At 41.8% G+C, this 13,394-nt stretch overlaps 1 protein-coding gene across 1 annotated transcript in view; it reads right to left on the bottom strand.

The window, feature by feature from the left end:
• The window catches only part of TBX15 (T-box transcription factor 15), a gene marked incomplete at both ends in the record, with an annotated part of 90,923 nt that overhangs the window by 39,914 nt on the left and 37,615 nt on the right, over positions 1 to 13,394 (bottom strand). Inside the window, one exon of the mRNA XM_081113042.1 lies at positions 69 to 282. Within this exon, the coding sequence (XP_080969168.1) occupies positions 69 to 282 (214 nt within the window). The remainder of the gene's footprint in view (positions 1 to 68; positions 283 to 13,394) is intronic.

Genomic DNA, 13,394 nt, shown 5'->3' with positions numbered 1-13,394 from the left:
GAAATAGAACAGCTCCTGCTTTGACCTCTGTTCTTTAAATGTGGCCATTCGAAGGAACGTGTTCTTACCTGCCCGCTTTGGTGATGATCATCTCAGTCCCAATGTCATGGAACCGCTTCCAGAGATCAGCGCACTGCAGCTCCACCTGGATCTCCTCCATGGAAGCCATGGCAGCAGGCACGGCGCCTGCAGCACCCGGGCCCAGGTCAGCGTGCGTGTCAAAGGAGCAGGAAGTCCGCTCAGCCAGCACCTCCGAGTCTGAACCCGTGCTCTGCTCAGAATCTGCAAAACACACCATCAAGCCTTGGGTGAGAAACTGCTGGACACCCCTCAACACCCCAACCCTGAAAAATGGAGGTGGGGAGAGCGGCAGAGTGGAGAGGGGGAGAGGTGAACAAAGGGAGACTTGAAGCTGGGAAGCTCCAGAGCACAGCACTCAGGGTATTTTATTATTTTTTTTATGGTTTGTTTTTGTGATTTATGACCTTCTTTCAGGTTTCATGTTTCCAACATGACATCTGGCATTTTAGTAAGTTTTAGCAACAGCTGAAGAAAATTGGTCCACAACAGGCAATATAAAGAATACTAATGTCACCATGTTGAAGGGCTTGAAGCCAAGCTGGGGCAACAAAGTACATAAAGGCCACATTTTAATAATAGTAGTAATAACAACAACAACAGACTCTAGCTTCAACCTAGATTGGACTCGTTCACTTCGGGTGGGAGGGGGAGGTTTCAATACTAACAACAACGTGTTCTTGAATTCCATCCTACTTGGCATCACTGCCCATCAGTCAATTACTTTTAAACATAGCAATTTCTCCCCACCCCCACCCCCCATATATATCCTGGTCATCAAAAGTAATGAAATGTTCTTGGGGATCTTTAGAAGCACTTTGTCCCATATCCGAGTACATGGCCTTTTCTAAGAGTTCAATCAGGCCATTTTGGATGAGAAAGAAAAAAAAGAGTCCGTTGTGAGGCAAGGATGTAAGCATATGGAAAAAGTTACCCAAGAAGGCGGCTGAAACAAAGGGAATAAATGAGCTCAGGAGACACCTTGATTGGTTTCTGAAGTATAGGCAGAGGAGAGGGGTGATCCAAACAGGAAGGTAGGATTGAGAGCAACCAAATAAAAAGCTGGCATGCTGGGCCAGATGGTCCTTTCCTTGTGTGTCTTCCGTACCCATGGGGGAGGAGGGGGCAGCAAGTAAACTGATGGAGAAGGCCAGTGTCAGATTTACCAGAGTATTTTCTGTAATTTTTTAACTGTTTTACTTTCAGAGCCCCAGTGCCAAGAACTGTATCTCCTAAGAATTTCCAAGCTCAGATTAGCTAGGACAATTTTCTTAGGCTAAATGATACTTCAAGCCAAACCTAAGAAGCTGTTTCTCTAAGCCATCCATCTGATTGCTTCCCCTGGAAATAGGTACATACATAAAGGTTGGAAACAGCGGTGTGTTACCCTGGCACCTAACTTTGCAATGCTGTTAGAGGTTATGATCTTTTGGCATCAGTCCTTGACACCAGCAGGGAGGGGGAAGGATGGCCCAGAATGCCAGGCCACCTTGCTGCCATGTTCACTTACCTGTAGCAGGTTCTAGGCCTGGGAACAACCCTGCCCATGATGCCTTTAATTTCCATTTCTTATAGCCCTGGTGTGTTTCTCTCACAAACCCAGGCAGCATTTCTGGCAGGAATATCCCACAGCTTTGCAAAGGCCACAGGGAACAAAGTGCCACCTCTCTGCATCCTCCCCGATTCCTCACCCTTCACTGCTGAAGGCATCCGGGGGCTGCAGAACTCAACCAAGCTCCTAAATCACACAAAAGTCTCTGCCCATGATCTTTAGTGTATCCACAATCACTATTCCAGTCACCATCTTTACCAAAAAATAAATTAAAAAAAAAAATAAAAAAAATTGTGACTTAGTTTTACATGGCTAAGCATATAATTTTATAGCCTGGACTTAACAGGAGCTACTAATTTTGGTTTCCTTCAAGCACAGAAAAGTGAAGCTACTTATCTAAGACGAGAACTGCTGTGGAGTGACAAATCTCTTTCCTAGCCCGGTCCTGTAAGCCTGTCAATATCAGAGCCCTTAAGTCATCACATACTCAGCCAAACAGTCATTCCAATCCTCTGAGAACTGGATTCCCAAATCCCATTTTGTTTCTGTGATTTGCCAAGAGTTCCTCACTTATCATGAACATTGTAAACTTTTCAAAAACTTCTCGGCAAGATTTAAAAAAAAATAGTCTTGTCTTACCTTTGTTATGAAATCTCCTTGCCATAAGGGCTGCTGTAATTATGAAAAAGTTGGAAATAGACATCATAAGTAGGGCCCAGCAGAAAGCTTGGACATATGATTTCTCTAATGTGTGTTTAGGAAAGGGGAGAGGAGGGAACGATTTCACTGCACTAAGTGCTAAATATTTAATGGTAGCCAAACTGTGGTTGGGATTGGAACAGGGACTATGGCTGGAGAGTCAGGAAATAAGAGTCTCTACTCTTAACTCACCGTGTCATCTGGAATAAAATGGGTACTCAAATGTAACATTAAATGGATGAATGGATAACCTTGGACAAATTACTTAACCACAATGGACTGATTTCCTCATCATGCCATTAGAAGGATTGAAGTGAAAACTTTTCTAATCTCTTCTACCTCTGATGACTTGAAGAATTAAGAATCTTCTCTAATGCAACTTTTAGAGGCAATCTCAGATAGAAACATTAAATTTAAAACTGTTGGGGCCAGATAAGTTAAATGAGGAAAAGACTGGGGGCCCAAGTTTGCATCATCACAGGAGTTAAAGACTTGAATGGGTATTCTGTTTATAGTTTCAATCAAATCAATCAATAAGCACCTATGAGCACGTGGCCTTATATTAGGTACCATGTAGGTAATTTGAAACAGAATCCCAGACCTTGAGAAGTTTCCCAGTTAATGTTGATTAACTACGTGTTTATTGAGTGCTTACTTTGTGCCCAGTACTGTGCTAGATCCTGGGAAATATCGAAGTACACAATGGGGCTCCTCTTAAAGGTACTTACAGTACAAGTGGGAACTGGGCACATCCACAAATAATTAGAGACAAAGGCAAATGCTGTCACACAGTTTTCCACACCTTTATATACAGTCTTATATGTTATAGGAACCCAGAAAAGAGAGGGACCTGAGAACAGTCCTGGGGAACCCATGGTTACTGGAAAAGAAATGGGCAAGTCTATGGAGGCACAGGTCATATTTGCCCATGAAGAGGATTTCCGGAGACAGTCATTTGTTTCCCTGGAAATATCTGGTGCTCCTAGATTCTCAGTCCCCCACAAAATAGAACCCAGTGACTGTTATATACAGAATACAGACACTGGCCCACACTTGCAATAACATGAAGGTACCATGTAATTTTCCATTCTCAATTGTTTCTTACATGTCATAATTTGGAAGTAAAATTAATGTCATTATATATATACACTGGTATCCAAAAAAAATGTATACACACTTTAACAGCTGATAGCTCAATTTTGAAAATGAAATGTAGTTTAATAAACACTTCCTTTATAATTATTCAATGTGTGTGTATACATTTTTGGGACACTATATATATACATTTCTAGTTAGGGCTACCTGCAATATAAGCTACCTATAATATCCTTAAAATAGTAATCTCAGAGTCAAGATCTACAGCTTAGGTAAAAATAAAGTTTACTTCTTTTTAAAATACATTTCTAAATCATAGTTATATAAAATAGACTAATCAGATCAATTATTTCAGCTATTAATCAATGTATACTTGAGTTACCTAAGTCATGAACATAAGAAATGCACAGCAGGTTATTTCAATCAAATAAGGCCTTCCATTCAGAAATATAATCAGTCCCTTGAAGATCAGAAAACACCTCTGTGTTTTCAAGTTCTTTTACTCTTGGCAATTTGTGACTTCCTGCCTTCAAAAAATAATCATTAGAAACTCATTTGAATGACCTGGAAAGACTTCTTGGCTATCAGATGTCTCCTGTGCATAGTACTTTAACAAGGGGAATTTCAGGAAATCAGGAGCATAAATGATAACATCGCACATAACTAAGGAAGTTAGAGGAGAAAACTTAGGGAACCTGCACTGAGCCAATTATAAGTCACTGAAGAACACCGTGTGACATAGGATCAAATCAATATATCCCATCGAAAAAATCCTTAAAAAAGAAATTCTAACCATCAGTTCATAGTGTTACTCACTTTCTATCTCTACCTATCTTGTGTGGATAAAATGGATACTCAGTTCCCACAAAAAGTGGGGGTTAGCTTAGAGCAAGTTCAATTCTCAATTTATGCAAAACACTAGCATTTTTGAAATAATTTCTTAATTTATATGTTGTGCATTATCTAATATGCCCTTCCATGTGATGAGGTAGCCATGACATATATTTTTATGTCCATTTTGTGAATGAGAAAATTGAGACTAAGAAAAATAGAAAATAATATGACCTAGAAGGTAGGTCCTTTCCTGAATGAATGATGTATGCTATGATAGCCTGGTGTCATTGTTGGAGATGAGTGATGGAAGACTGCTATAGTCAGATAAGAGAAGTAGATAAGAGCCCTGGCTGGTTTGGCTCAGTGGATAGAACATCGGCCTGGGGACTGAAGTGTCCCAGGTTCTATTCCGGTTGGGGACACAGGCCTGGGTTGTGGGCTTGATCCTCAGTAGGAAGCATGCAAGAGGCAGCCAATCAAGATTCTCTTTCATGATTGATGTTTTCTATCTCTCCCTTCCCCTCTCTGAAATCAATAAAAATATATTTAGAAAAAAAAGAGATGTAGATAAGAGATGTGCATCTTACATTAGATGCACAGTGCCACTTCCATAATACTGCACCTCAGCTATCATATTTTGCCCCAAGGAAGAAAATAGTTTGAAACAAAGGAGAAAGACCCCACCCATCTGATAATCAAACAATTGTGGTGTTTTTGTTTGGGGTGTTTTCCTGCCAATAACTGGGACACAACTATATTGAGTGGTAATTCCTATCTGATAATGGTAGGGCAACCATTCCTTGGTCTACTTCCTAAGCCCCAAAGTTTCTAAACCAACACTCACAGCCATCTCTAGGCTCCCCTTCACACCAGGACAGACATCGGTAGCTTATAACCCAGGCAGTACTCTCTGTACCAGGCTCAAGTAAACTCCTATTTCCAGAGGACCTCTGCAGTGGAAATTGGTTCTGGGACGTCAGATTTTATTAGGGAGCTTAGAGAAATCTGGTGATGAAAGTTTTCATGGAGTAATTCTAAATATGGCAGAAGCAGAGCATTTGGCATTGACCTGAGTACGGACTGAGCCCAAATTTGATACCCAGTCCAGAGTTTCAAGCGAATGAACTATAACCCAGGTTGGATTAAAATAAAATTATGATGATAGCAAACACTCAAATGATCCCATTAGATGATTAGTAATGGAATGAAGTCTCTAAGCAATCCATGCCCTCCGAGTTCTATTTGGAAGAAAGGGGGAGGTAACCTGAAGCCTGCAATTTTCATGCCAATAAGCCAATTAAGGAGAGTAAGAGCACATATCTGTCCACCCGACAACCAGCACCTCTCTTGGTGGTACACAGAACCAGAGGTGAGGACCCAAAGTCATCCCTGAGATCTAAGCCTCTGCAAAGAGGCTTTGCAAAGAAGTGGCAGCAGTAATTTTTGTATCTATTTCTTGTTGATCAAAGGTCCAGTGTCATCAAAGGTTCAGCCTTAAAGGGCTCCAGCATGCTTTGAAGGTGGAAGCAAAAAAGCAGGTTAGAAGTAGCAAGCACTACACTAGATAGTTAGTTATCCCTATCATCTCACACAATTTTTCACAGAAAACCCTAGAAAGTAGGCATCATTGCTGCTATGGAGACACTGAGACTTGACAAGATGAAGGGGCTTTTCTCACATTACATAACTGGGAGGAGTCAGAGTGGGACCTAAATTAATCTGGTATTAGAGATGATGCTCTGGCTACCAGACACTGTTGCCCATTTTCAGAACCAGGCCTGAAAAGCTGTGTGCTTCCCACTCTGATCTTGGCAGTGCAGAACTCATGTTCAGGCTCAGTCAGAAGATAGCTCTATGGAAACTAAAACATTGTCAGTTCTTTAGGGAGAGGAGAATATTCAAACCAAGGTCATATGGGACTTTGTCTTTCTCAGTAGCATGGTAGTTACATTCATGAATCTTTTAGGTCTCATCTCAAACTTAACATTATTTAATAAGTAAGTACATTGGTAAAGGCCCTCTTTGTTGTATTTTATTTCCTGTCCCCAGTACCCTCTGGGTAAAACATCCAAATGTGACAGACCACTGAAGATCACAGTCAACGTCAAGTACTCTTTTGCTTTATCCTAGACCCGTGGTCGGCAAACTCATTAGTCAACAGAGCCAAATATCAACAGTACAACGATTGAAATTTCTTTTGAGAGCCAAAATTTTTAAAATTAAACTATATAGGTGGGTACATTGTTACTAACTTAATTAGGGTACTCCTAAGGCTTAGGAAGAGCCACACTCAAGGGGCCAAAGAGCTGCATGTGGCTCGCAAGCCGCAGTTTGCTGACCACGGTCCTAGACCATAGCAACATAACATTAGAAGGTACAAAATAACATTGGAAGATGTCTGGACTTGAAGAAATGAGTAATGACAGCATTGGAAGACATAAAAGGCAACTGAAATAGTTCTTGTGCAAAATTTGGCTTATTTAGGCTTAACTCGGGTCAGAGTTTAGGACCCAAAGTTGTTGATTTTAAATGGATATGTATTCTTGAAGAGAATTCATCTGATAATAATGTATCTGAAAGCACTTTATAAATAGCAGTATATCAGATTAACATAGAAGGTTATATGCCAATAACCAATTTAATCAGGAAGACCAAGAAAAAATAAGGACACCTACATGTACTGGATTTTCTAGAATGGTCCTAATTTCAAATATTTTATGTCATTCTCCCCATAAAATTAAAACTTTTTTTGTTGTTGTTAATCCTCACCCGAGGATATTTTTCCATTGATTTTTAGGGAGAGTGGAAGTGATAGGGAAAGACAGAGAGAAACATCAGTGTGAGAGAAACACATCGATTGGTTGCCTCCTGCACAAGCCCTGACCAGGGCCCGGGTCGGGGAGGAGCCTGCATCCATGATACATGCCCTTGACCAGAATTGAACCCAGGACCCTATGGTCCACAGGCCAATGCTCTACCACTGAGCCAAATCAGCTAGATCTAAAATTCTTGAGACCAACTTTTGGTTCAGAAAATATCCCTGATGAAAGCACAGACAGTGCATAAATGGAATAATCAACAATTGGTCTCAAGCCATATGGCAATATTCAATCTAAATATCTCTTGCATCAGAGGTCCTCCAAAAGTTGATTCTGATTAGGTGGTCTTCAAGATTTACCAGTCGATTTTAGGCCAGCAGCTGTCAACATAGGCCCCTCCTGAGGCTCTTGGCATTTTTTTTTTCTGGGAGAAATGACACATTCACTCATCCCCAAGCCAGCGCTTGTTTGCTCTTTGCAACCACAACTACTTGCAACCTCCCAACACCACCACTGACAGACGTGTGCCACATTGGTTGGTCTTTAAATGTCCACGAAGTGAAAGGAAGCCTTCCCCCAAAGGCCCTAGAAGAACTTGCCTTATACCTTGTTAGGATATTCTCACTATGCACCGATAAATAAACAAGTTCATGCTAATAATCTAAAAGGGAAGAACTAAGCCGCCAACTTCTAAGCAACAAGTGTAATTTAATGATGACTTCTGGAGGCAGTCCCCTTTGGAGGTGGCAATTACAAACATGTAAGTAGGACATTTGAGTACAGCCAGGAATATGCAATGCCTTTCAAATTATGCTTGGGAGACCACCAGCTACTCAAGGTTTAAAATCCACCCAACCTGACTGAACAAAAAAGAGAGAAAGAACTCATGGACACGGAAAACAGTGTGGTGAGTGCAGAGGGGAAAGTGAGAGATGGAAGAGGATAGATGGAGGATAAACGGTGAGGGGAAAGTAATAATAATAAAAAAATTAAATCCACCCAACCTACCAAGCCAAACCTGGAGAAATCACTCAGGAGACAGGACAGGTCAATAAATAAGCTAATAAAGTTAAAATAGTCAAAATCCAGCATGGCACATAGCATGTTGAGAACCGAGTTCTAAAGCTCACCTCCTCTTTTTTCAACTGTCTAATCTTGAACAAGTCACCTAGCCTTTTTAAGCCTTAGTTTTATCATTTGTAAAATAAGGAAATTATTTTTTCCACTTTGTGAAATTTTTATGAATCGCTAACAAAGTGTGTCCATGTAAATATTTATCAATAGTAAAAGGAATATATAAATGCTAATTTCCATGTATTATTATCTAAGAGTAGTATCAATCAAATGCTATGGGAAAAGCACCTCTTTGAGCCCAGAGGTCTTTTCTGGGCCTAATGAAGAGATGTTTGCAAGATGAAAAGGCAGAGCTGGCGAAAGGAGAAGGATCTTCAGGAAAAGGGAAATTTATGGCAAAGGCATGGCAGTAAAGTCTAGCAGATTAGAGAACAGCAAGTAATTCAGACACACCTGTGTTATTCCTCTTGCATCCTCAGCACCTGTGACAAGGTCTGTTACCTATTATGCACTCAATAAAATGTTGTTTTAGTTGGATGGATGGATGGATGGATGGATGGATGGATGGATGGATGAATGAATGAATTGCTGTATATGTAACCAAGTAAGAGAAGAGGTATGTCCAGAGAAGGGCTGGGAGGAAGGGTAAGCTGAGCCAGACGTAGAACCTGGAATGCTAGTCTTCTGATCTTCTTTAGGAGACCAGTATATCCCTAATAACAAGGTGTCTTCATTGAATGCCATGTTCCCAGTGAAATCTCAGAAATGTCATCTCCACACACAATCTGAACTATTGGAAACTACGTTTTCCTTCTACAACTATGAGTTGTGTTAAAACTTTCAGGGGCATCAAATGAGTTCAGTGAATTCAGTCACTTCTATGAGTAGGAGTCAAGGTCAGTCATCTAGAAAATTCTCAGATAGTAACTCAGATAGGTGCCTGTGGTCCTGAGGATAAAATGGGGGCAGGAACAAGCTCTTTCCCCAAGTGCTGGAGCTAGAGAAGCTGTCGGGCGTGGCAGGAAGGACAGTGGAGATGTCCTCCCCTTTGAGAACAGAATGACTCTTGCACAGACAACTGCTGCACCCTCTATACCCTTGGTGTTCCTACTGCCTGCAGTGAAGTGGGATTTCCAGAGAAGCCACCAGGAAGGGGAAAGAGCACAGTCCTCTAGAATCACACATACGCAGCCATGACCTTGGGCAAGCAATTTAACCTATCTGAGCCAGTCTCCTCATCAAAACAGTAGAAATGCTGATGGCTCACACATAGAAGTATTTTAAATGTTAGTTCCTTCCATCATTTGGCAAAGGAGGTGACCACAAGGGTTAGATCTTTCCTGGTCATTTCTCTGACCATATCTGAGAGGGAAAAAGGATGTTTGTGTTCTTTCAAGCAGAGAAAAGCAAATCCTAATAAAGAAAAATTTTAATGTAGAACAGGAAGCGATCAATCGCTTGGTGAAGGAAAGATTCCAGGGCCCCAAGCAAAAACTATCAAAATTCAATGGTGCTAGAAAGAGAAATTTCAGAAAGGCAGGAGGTAAAGCAAAGAAACAGCAAACATGCAGCTGAGAGAGCCTGTTTCTGTGTGGGTCTACTTCATTGGGTCTGCTTCTCCTGGCCCAAGTTGACAGCCACACTATTTGAGAGGGAAGGTGACTAGAATCTGAAAGAAGCGAGAACAGGGTAGTCCGTTGAAAAGTTATATATGTTGGATCTTCAGTAAGGAATTGGGGCTTTGAACAGAGAAGCAGAGAGATCAACCTTAGCAGAAGCAGCAGCCCTAGACTTCATGAGAGGTGGGAATACAGAAAGACAGCTGGGAGACCCCAGGGTCCCCTGACTCCAAATTGGCAACCTTGTCAACAGCATTCACCCTGTGGCTCGGGAGGAGAAAAGTACACAGTGAGGAGGCAGAAAAGGCCTAGTGCCTAAGGGGGTCTCCAAAGTAATGAGGGTGAGGCTGACCGAGACCTGGGCATTATAACCCTATTTGACAAGTGAGTTCATTGAGACTTAGCCAAGGTAACAAGCGTGCCCAGCAACACCCACCCAGAAGCATCAGAGAGAAGAAAAGAACCGTGGTCTTATTCCAAGGCTTGAACTCACCACCCCACACTACCTTCAGTAACCCTAAAATCAAATGCTTTGACAACAGAAAGGGATCCACTTTGGGGGCACGGGGAGAACATTGAGAATGAAACAAATACCCTGGATTGATTGTATTCGTAGCAGTGTCTTTATATTTACATCTCACCAACCCCAGTTTGGGACGCCTACAAAACTTAGAATCCCACCCTCACATCCCATGTCATAGACTCTCCCCCCCACCCCCCGCCCCTCCAGCAAAAGCCTATCTTTCGAGTCTCTCCTGTCTCCTTTTTTCCTCTAAAGCCCTTCCCAGGAGAGAATGAGTTGTTAAAGGAAGCTAACCCCAGGGTAGATTTTTGGTGATGGCTAAAAAGAGAAGGATGGAGTGAGGTAAGGAAGTGCCTAACCCTGTCTTCTGTGTACTAAAGACTGATTTGGGAATCCCAAAGTCAACATACTATTCCTACCTCCATTCCTGACTCCTTGAGTCATCTTGATCAGCTCACTTCATTCCACTCATTCCTCATCCACCGCCTTGGCCATACAAAGCACGCCTCTCTTTCTTCCCAGGCCTACCTACCTTGAAGGGTCAGAATGACCATTGAAGAGACAGTGTCCTCCAAGTGTGCCAGCAATTCAGAAACTGACCACTTCTAAAATAGCTGAAGCGTGGCTGGGTGTCCATGGCCTTCGGAAGGAGCAGTGGTGTTGCCGAAGCAGCAGGATCTCCTTGCCAAAGCGGCTCCTGCCTGCCTCCCCATAAGCCTCTGCACTGCCTGTCCCTGTCCCTGTCCCTGTCCCAGCCCAGGAAGACTTCAAGCCCAGGGGCTGTGGCATTTAAGTGCTGTCAGAGTTCCCACTCCGGTCCCTGTAGTGGTGCCAGTTCAGCATCTGTCATGATGACCCAGCCTGAACTGTATTTAGAAACTTCGGACATGGCACCATGTCCCAGCCCATCTCAGAGTGACAGGAGATTTCCTGAGCACCTGGGCTTGTGATTCAAATGCTCCTCTTCCCCTCCCAGGGAATGGGGGTCACAATGACTTTCCTAATGGTCTGTTTTCGTCTCGGGAAGGTACCTATCTGTTGGAGACCTCTCTCAGAGAGTCAGTCTCCATCAATGCCATTCTATGATATTTGAAAAAGCCATGCTTTCTGTAAAGCTTGCAAGACATGGTGGAATCAGTAGAAAATAATGGGGAAAGTCCACCAGAAAGTGGGTTTAGTGTTCTCTGTTCATGGACTATTCTTACAAAGATCAGTTTCCCTGAAATTATATCCTGGGAGTTCAGAATCTACCAGAATTTGCCAGTAAACAGAGAGAGCCTGCCTGTGACTCTTGGCTCCTAGTGGGACAGTGAAAAATAATTGGCTTCATCTTGGCAGCCCCTGTGCCAGCCTTGGAAATAGCCTACTGGAATAAAAAAAAAAATTGTGATTCCTGGTTAGTGATAAAAATAAAAAAATAAAAATCTCACTCATTTGCATTTTCATGTAACCTCCACCTGGCAGGCAGACTGATAATTGCACAACACTTAATGAGTGGGCTCCCAGTTTTGAGGGTCACTGCACACACAGTGGTCTAGATCCCCCCACTCTCAGCCCCAGTGTTCCTGATCAGAGTTCCATGGATTTACCCCATCATATAAAAGACATCAGTGTTTGGCTTCTCCCGTTTCTGGGCAAGGACCCAACATTCAGAGAATGTGGTTTTAGGATCATGGCATCTAATCCATTCAAGGATTATTTTCTCCCCTACTGCTCAGATGGGTGTGTTAATCATCGCCTCCCTTTGTTCTGTAATAAATTCAGCCCCACTAATTCCAAACCTCTATGCATCACTGAAGTTTAAAGATGGCGTTTTGACAGGTCAGATATTTAGAATCAATAGACCACCAACCAGTCAAAAATCTTAAGTAGTTTTAAGAACATGTGGAAGTAATTTTTTCCAAAAATTCACAAGTCTGGAGGATGAAATCTTATTGATGGCGTGTGGGCTGTTGTATATATTAAAGTATTACTTTATATGCCATACTCTACATGTAATCAAAATGGACTTAACAATAAAGGCAGATTTTCCTTATTATTCCAAATATTGCTCATGTTATCAGATACAAATACAGTGGAGTACACATTATATAGCATCTTTAAAAGAACCAGTAAAAGACTAAGAAAAATTATAAGTGAATGTACGATGACTACATATGTAAATGTAAATGTTATAGGCTAGGGAATTTCATAGACCTCAGAATATTTTGTAATAGGACATGTTCCATTGCAATCATCTCACCTGCATGCAATGAACCTTTTTGTAAAGAAAAAAATTATTCCATAAAATTTTCATTTCCTATTTTTTAAATGAAGAGTTTATGCACCTAAAGTCAATAGATGGGGCTTTGGGAGTTCGTAAGTGACCTAATATCTTAAGTCACGTTTGTAAGAGCTTGCATTTTTCTGGGAAGAGGAGAGTATTTATGGCATTCACAAAGGAATCTAAGACCTAAAAAAGAGTGCTGGCAGTCTAGGTTTTCCTCACGTGGGACAAACGTCCACTCGCCAACCTCTCTTCTGTCATATAAAGCCTTTCCCCTCAGCCAGGTATTTCCAGTGGGAGAGAGAGATCCCAAAGAATACGACAGAATATAGAGTTGAAGCTTAATAAAAATCTATCCTTTGTCTCTCTTATGGAGACAGAGTGGTTGTGTTTCTCTATGAGTGTGAAATGGCCCTATGGAACTGCCCCAACTTCCTCTGTGTGCTTCCAAGTCCCTTTTTACCTTTATTTTAACCACATATATATGTATGTATAGATGGGTTTGTTTTTTACTGTACGCCATATCATTTTGGGGAGTAGGGAATTAATAATAATGGCTATTAATAAATTCATTAATATATAAAAATTAATAGAAGTTATCTTTATGTGAATGAAAATGAGACTGCATTAAATAAACTCTTCCAGACTCTCCTCCTCCATCCCCCTGCCTCTCAGAAAAACTTCTGTGGCACAGGAACCAGGGCTCCCAGGCTGTTCCTCCCCACGTGTGCCACAGCCACGGCCTGTTGGCTATTGGGGGACATACAATTCAGGCCCTTCACCTGGGATGTAGTCTCGTCCCTGGTCCCCACACCTCAAAAAAAGTCCTCCTCTC

The sequence above is a fragment of the Myotis nattereri genome, assembly GCF_964212035.1.
Source record: "Myotis nattereri genome assembly, chromosome: 18".
Classification (NCBI taxonomy): Eukaryota; Metazoa; Chordata; class Mammalia; order Chiroptera; family Vespertilionidae; genus Myotis; species Myotis nattereri.
The sequence above is the reverse complement of the archived record's forward strand: the minus strand, read 5'-3'. Positions and strand labels throughout refer to the sequence as shown.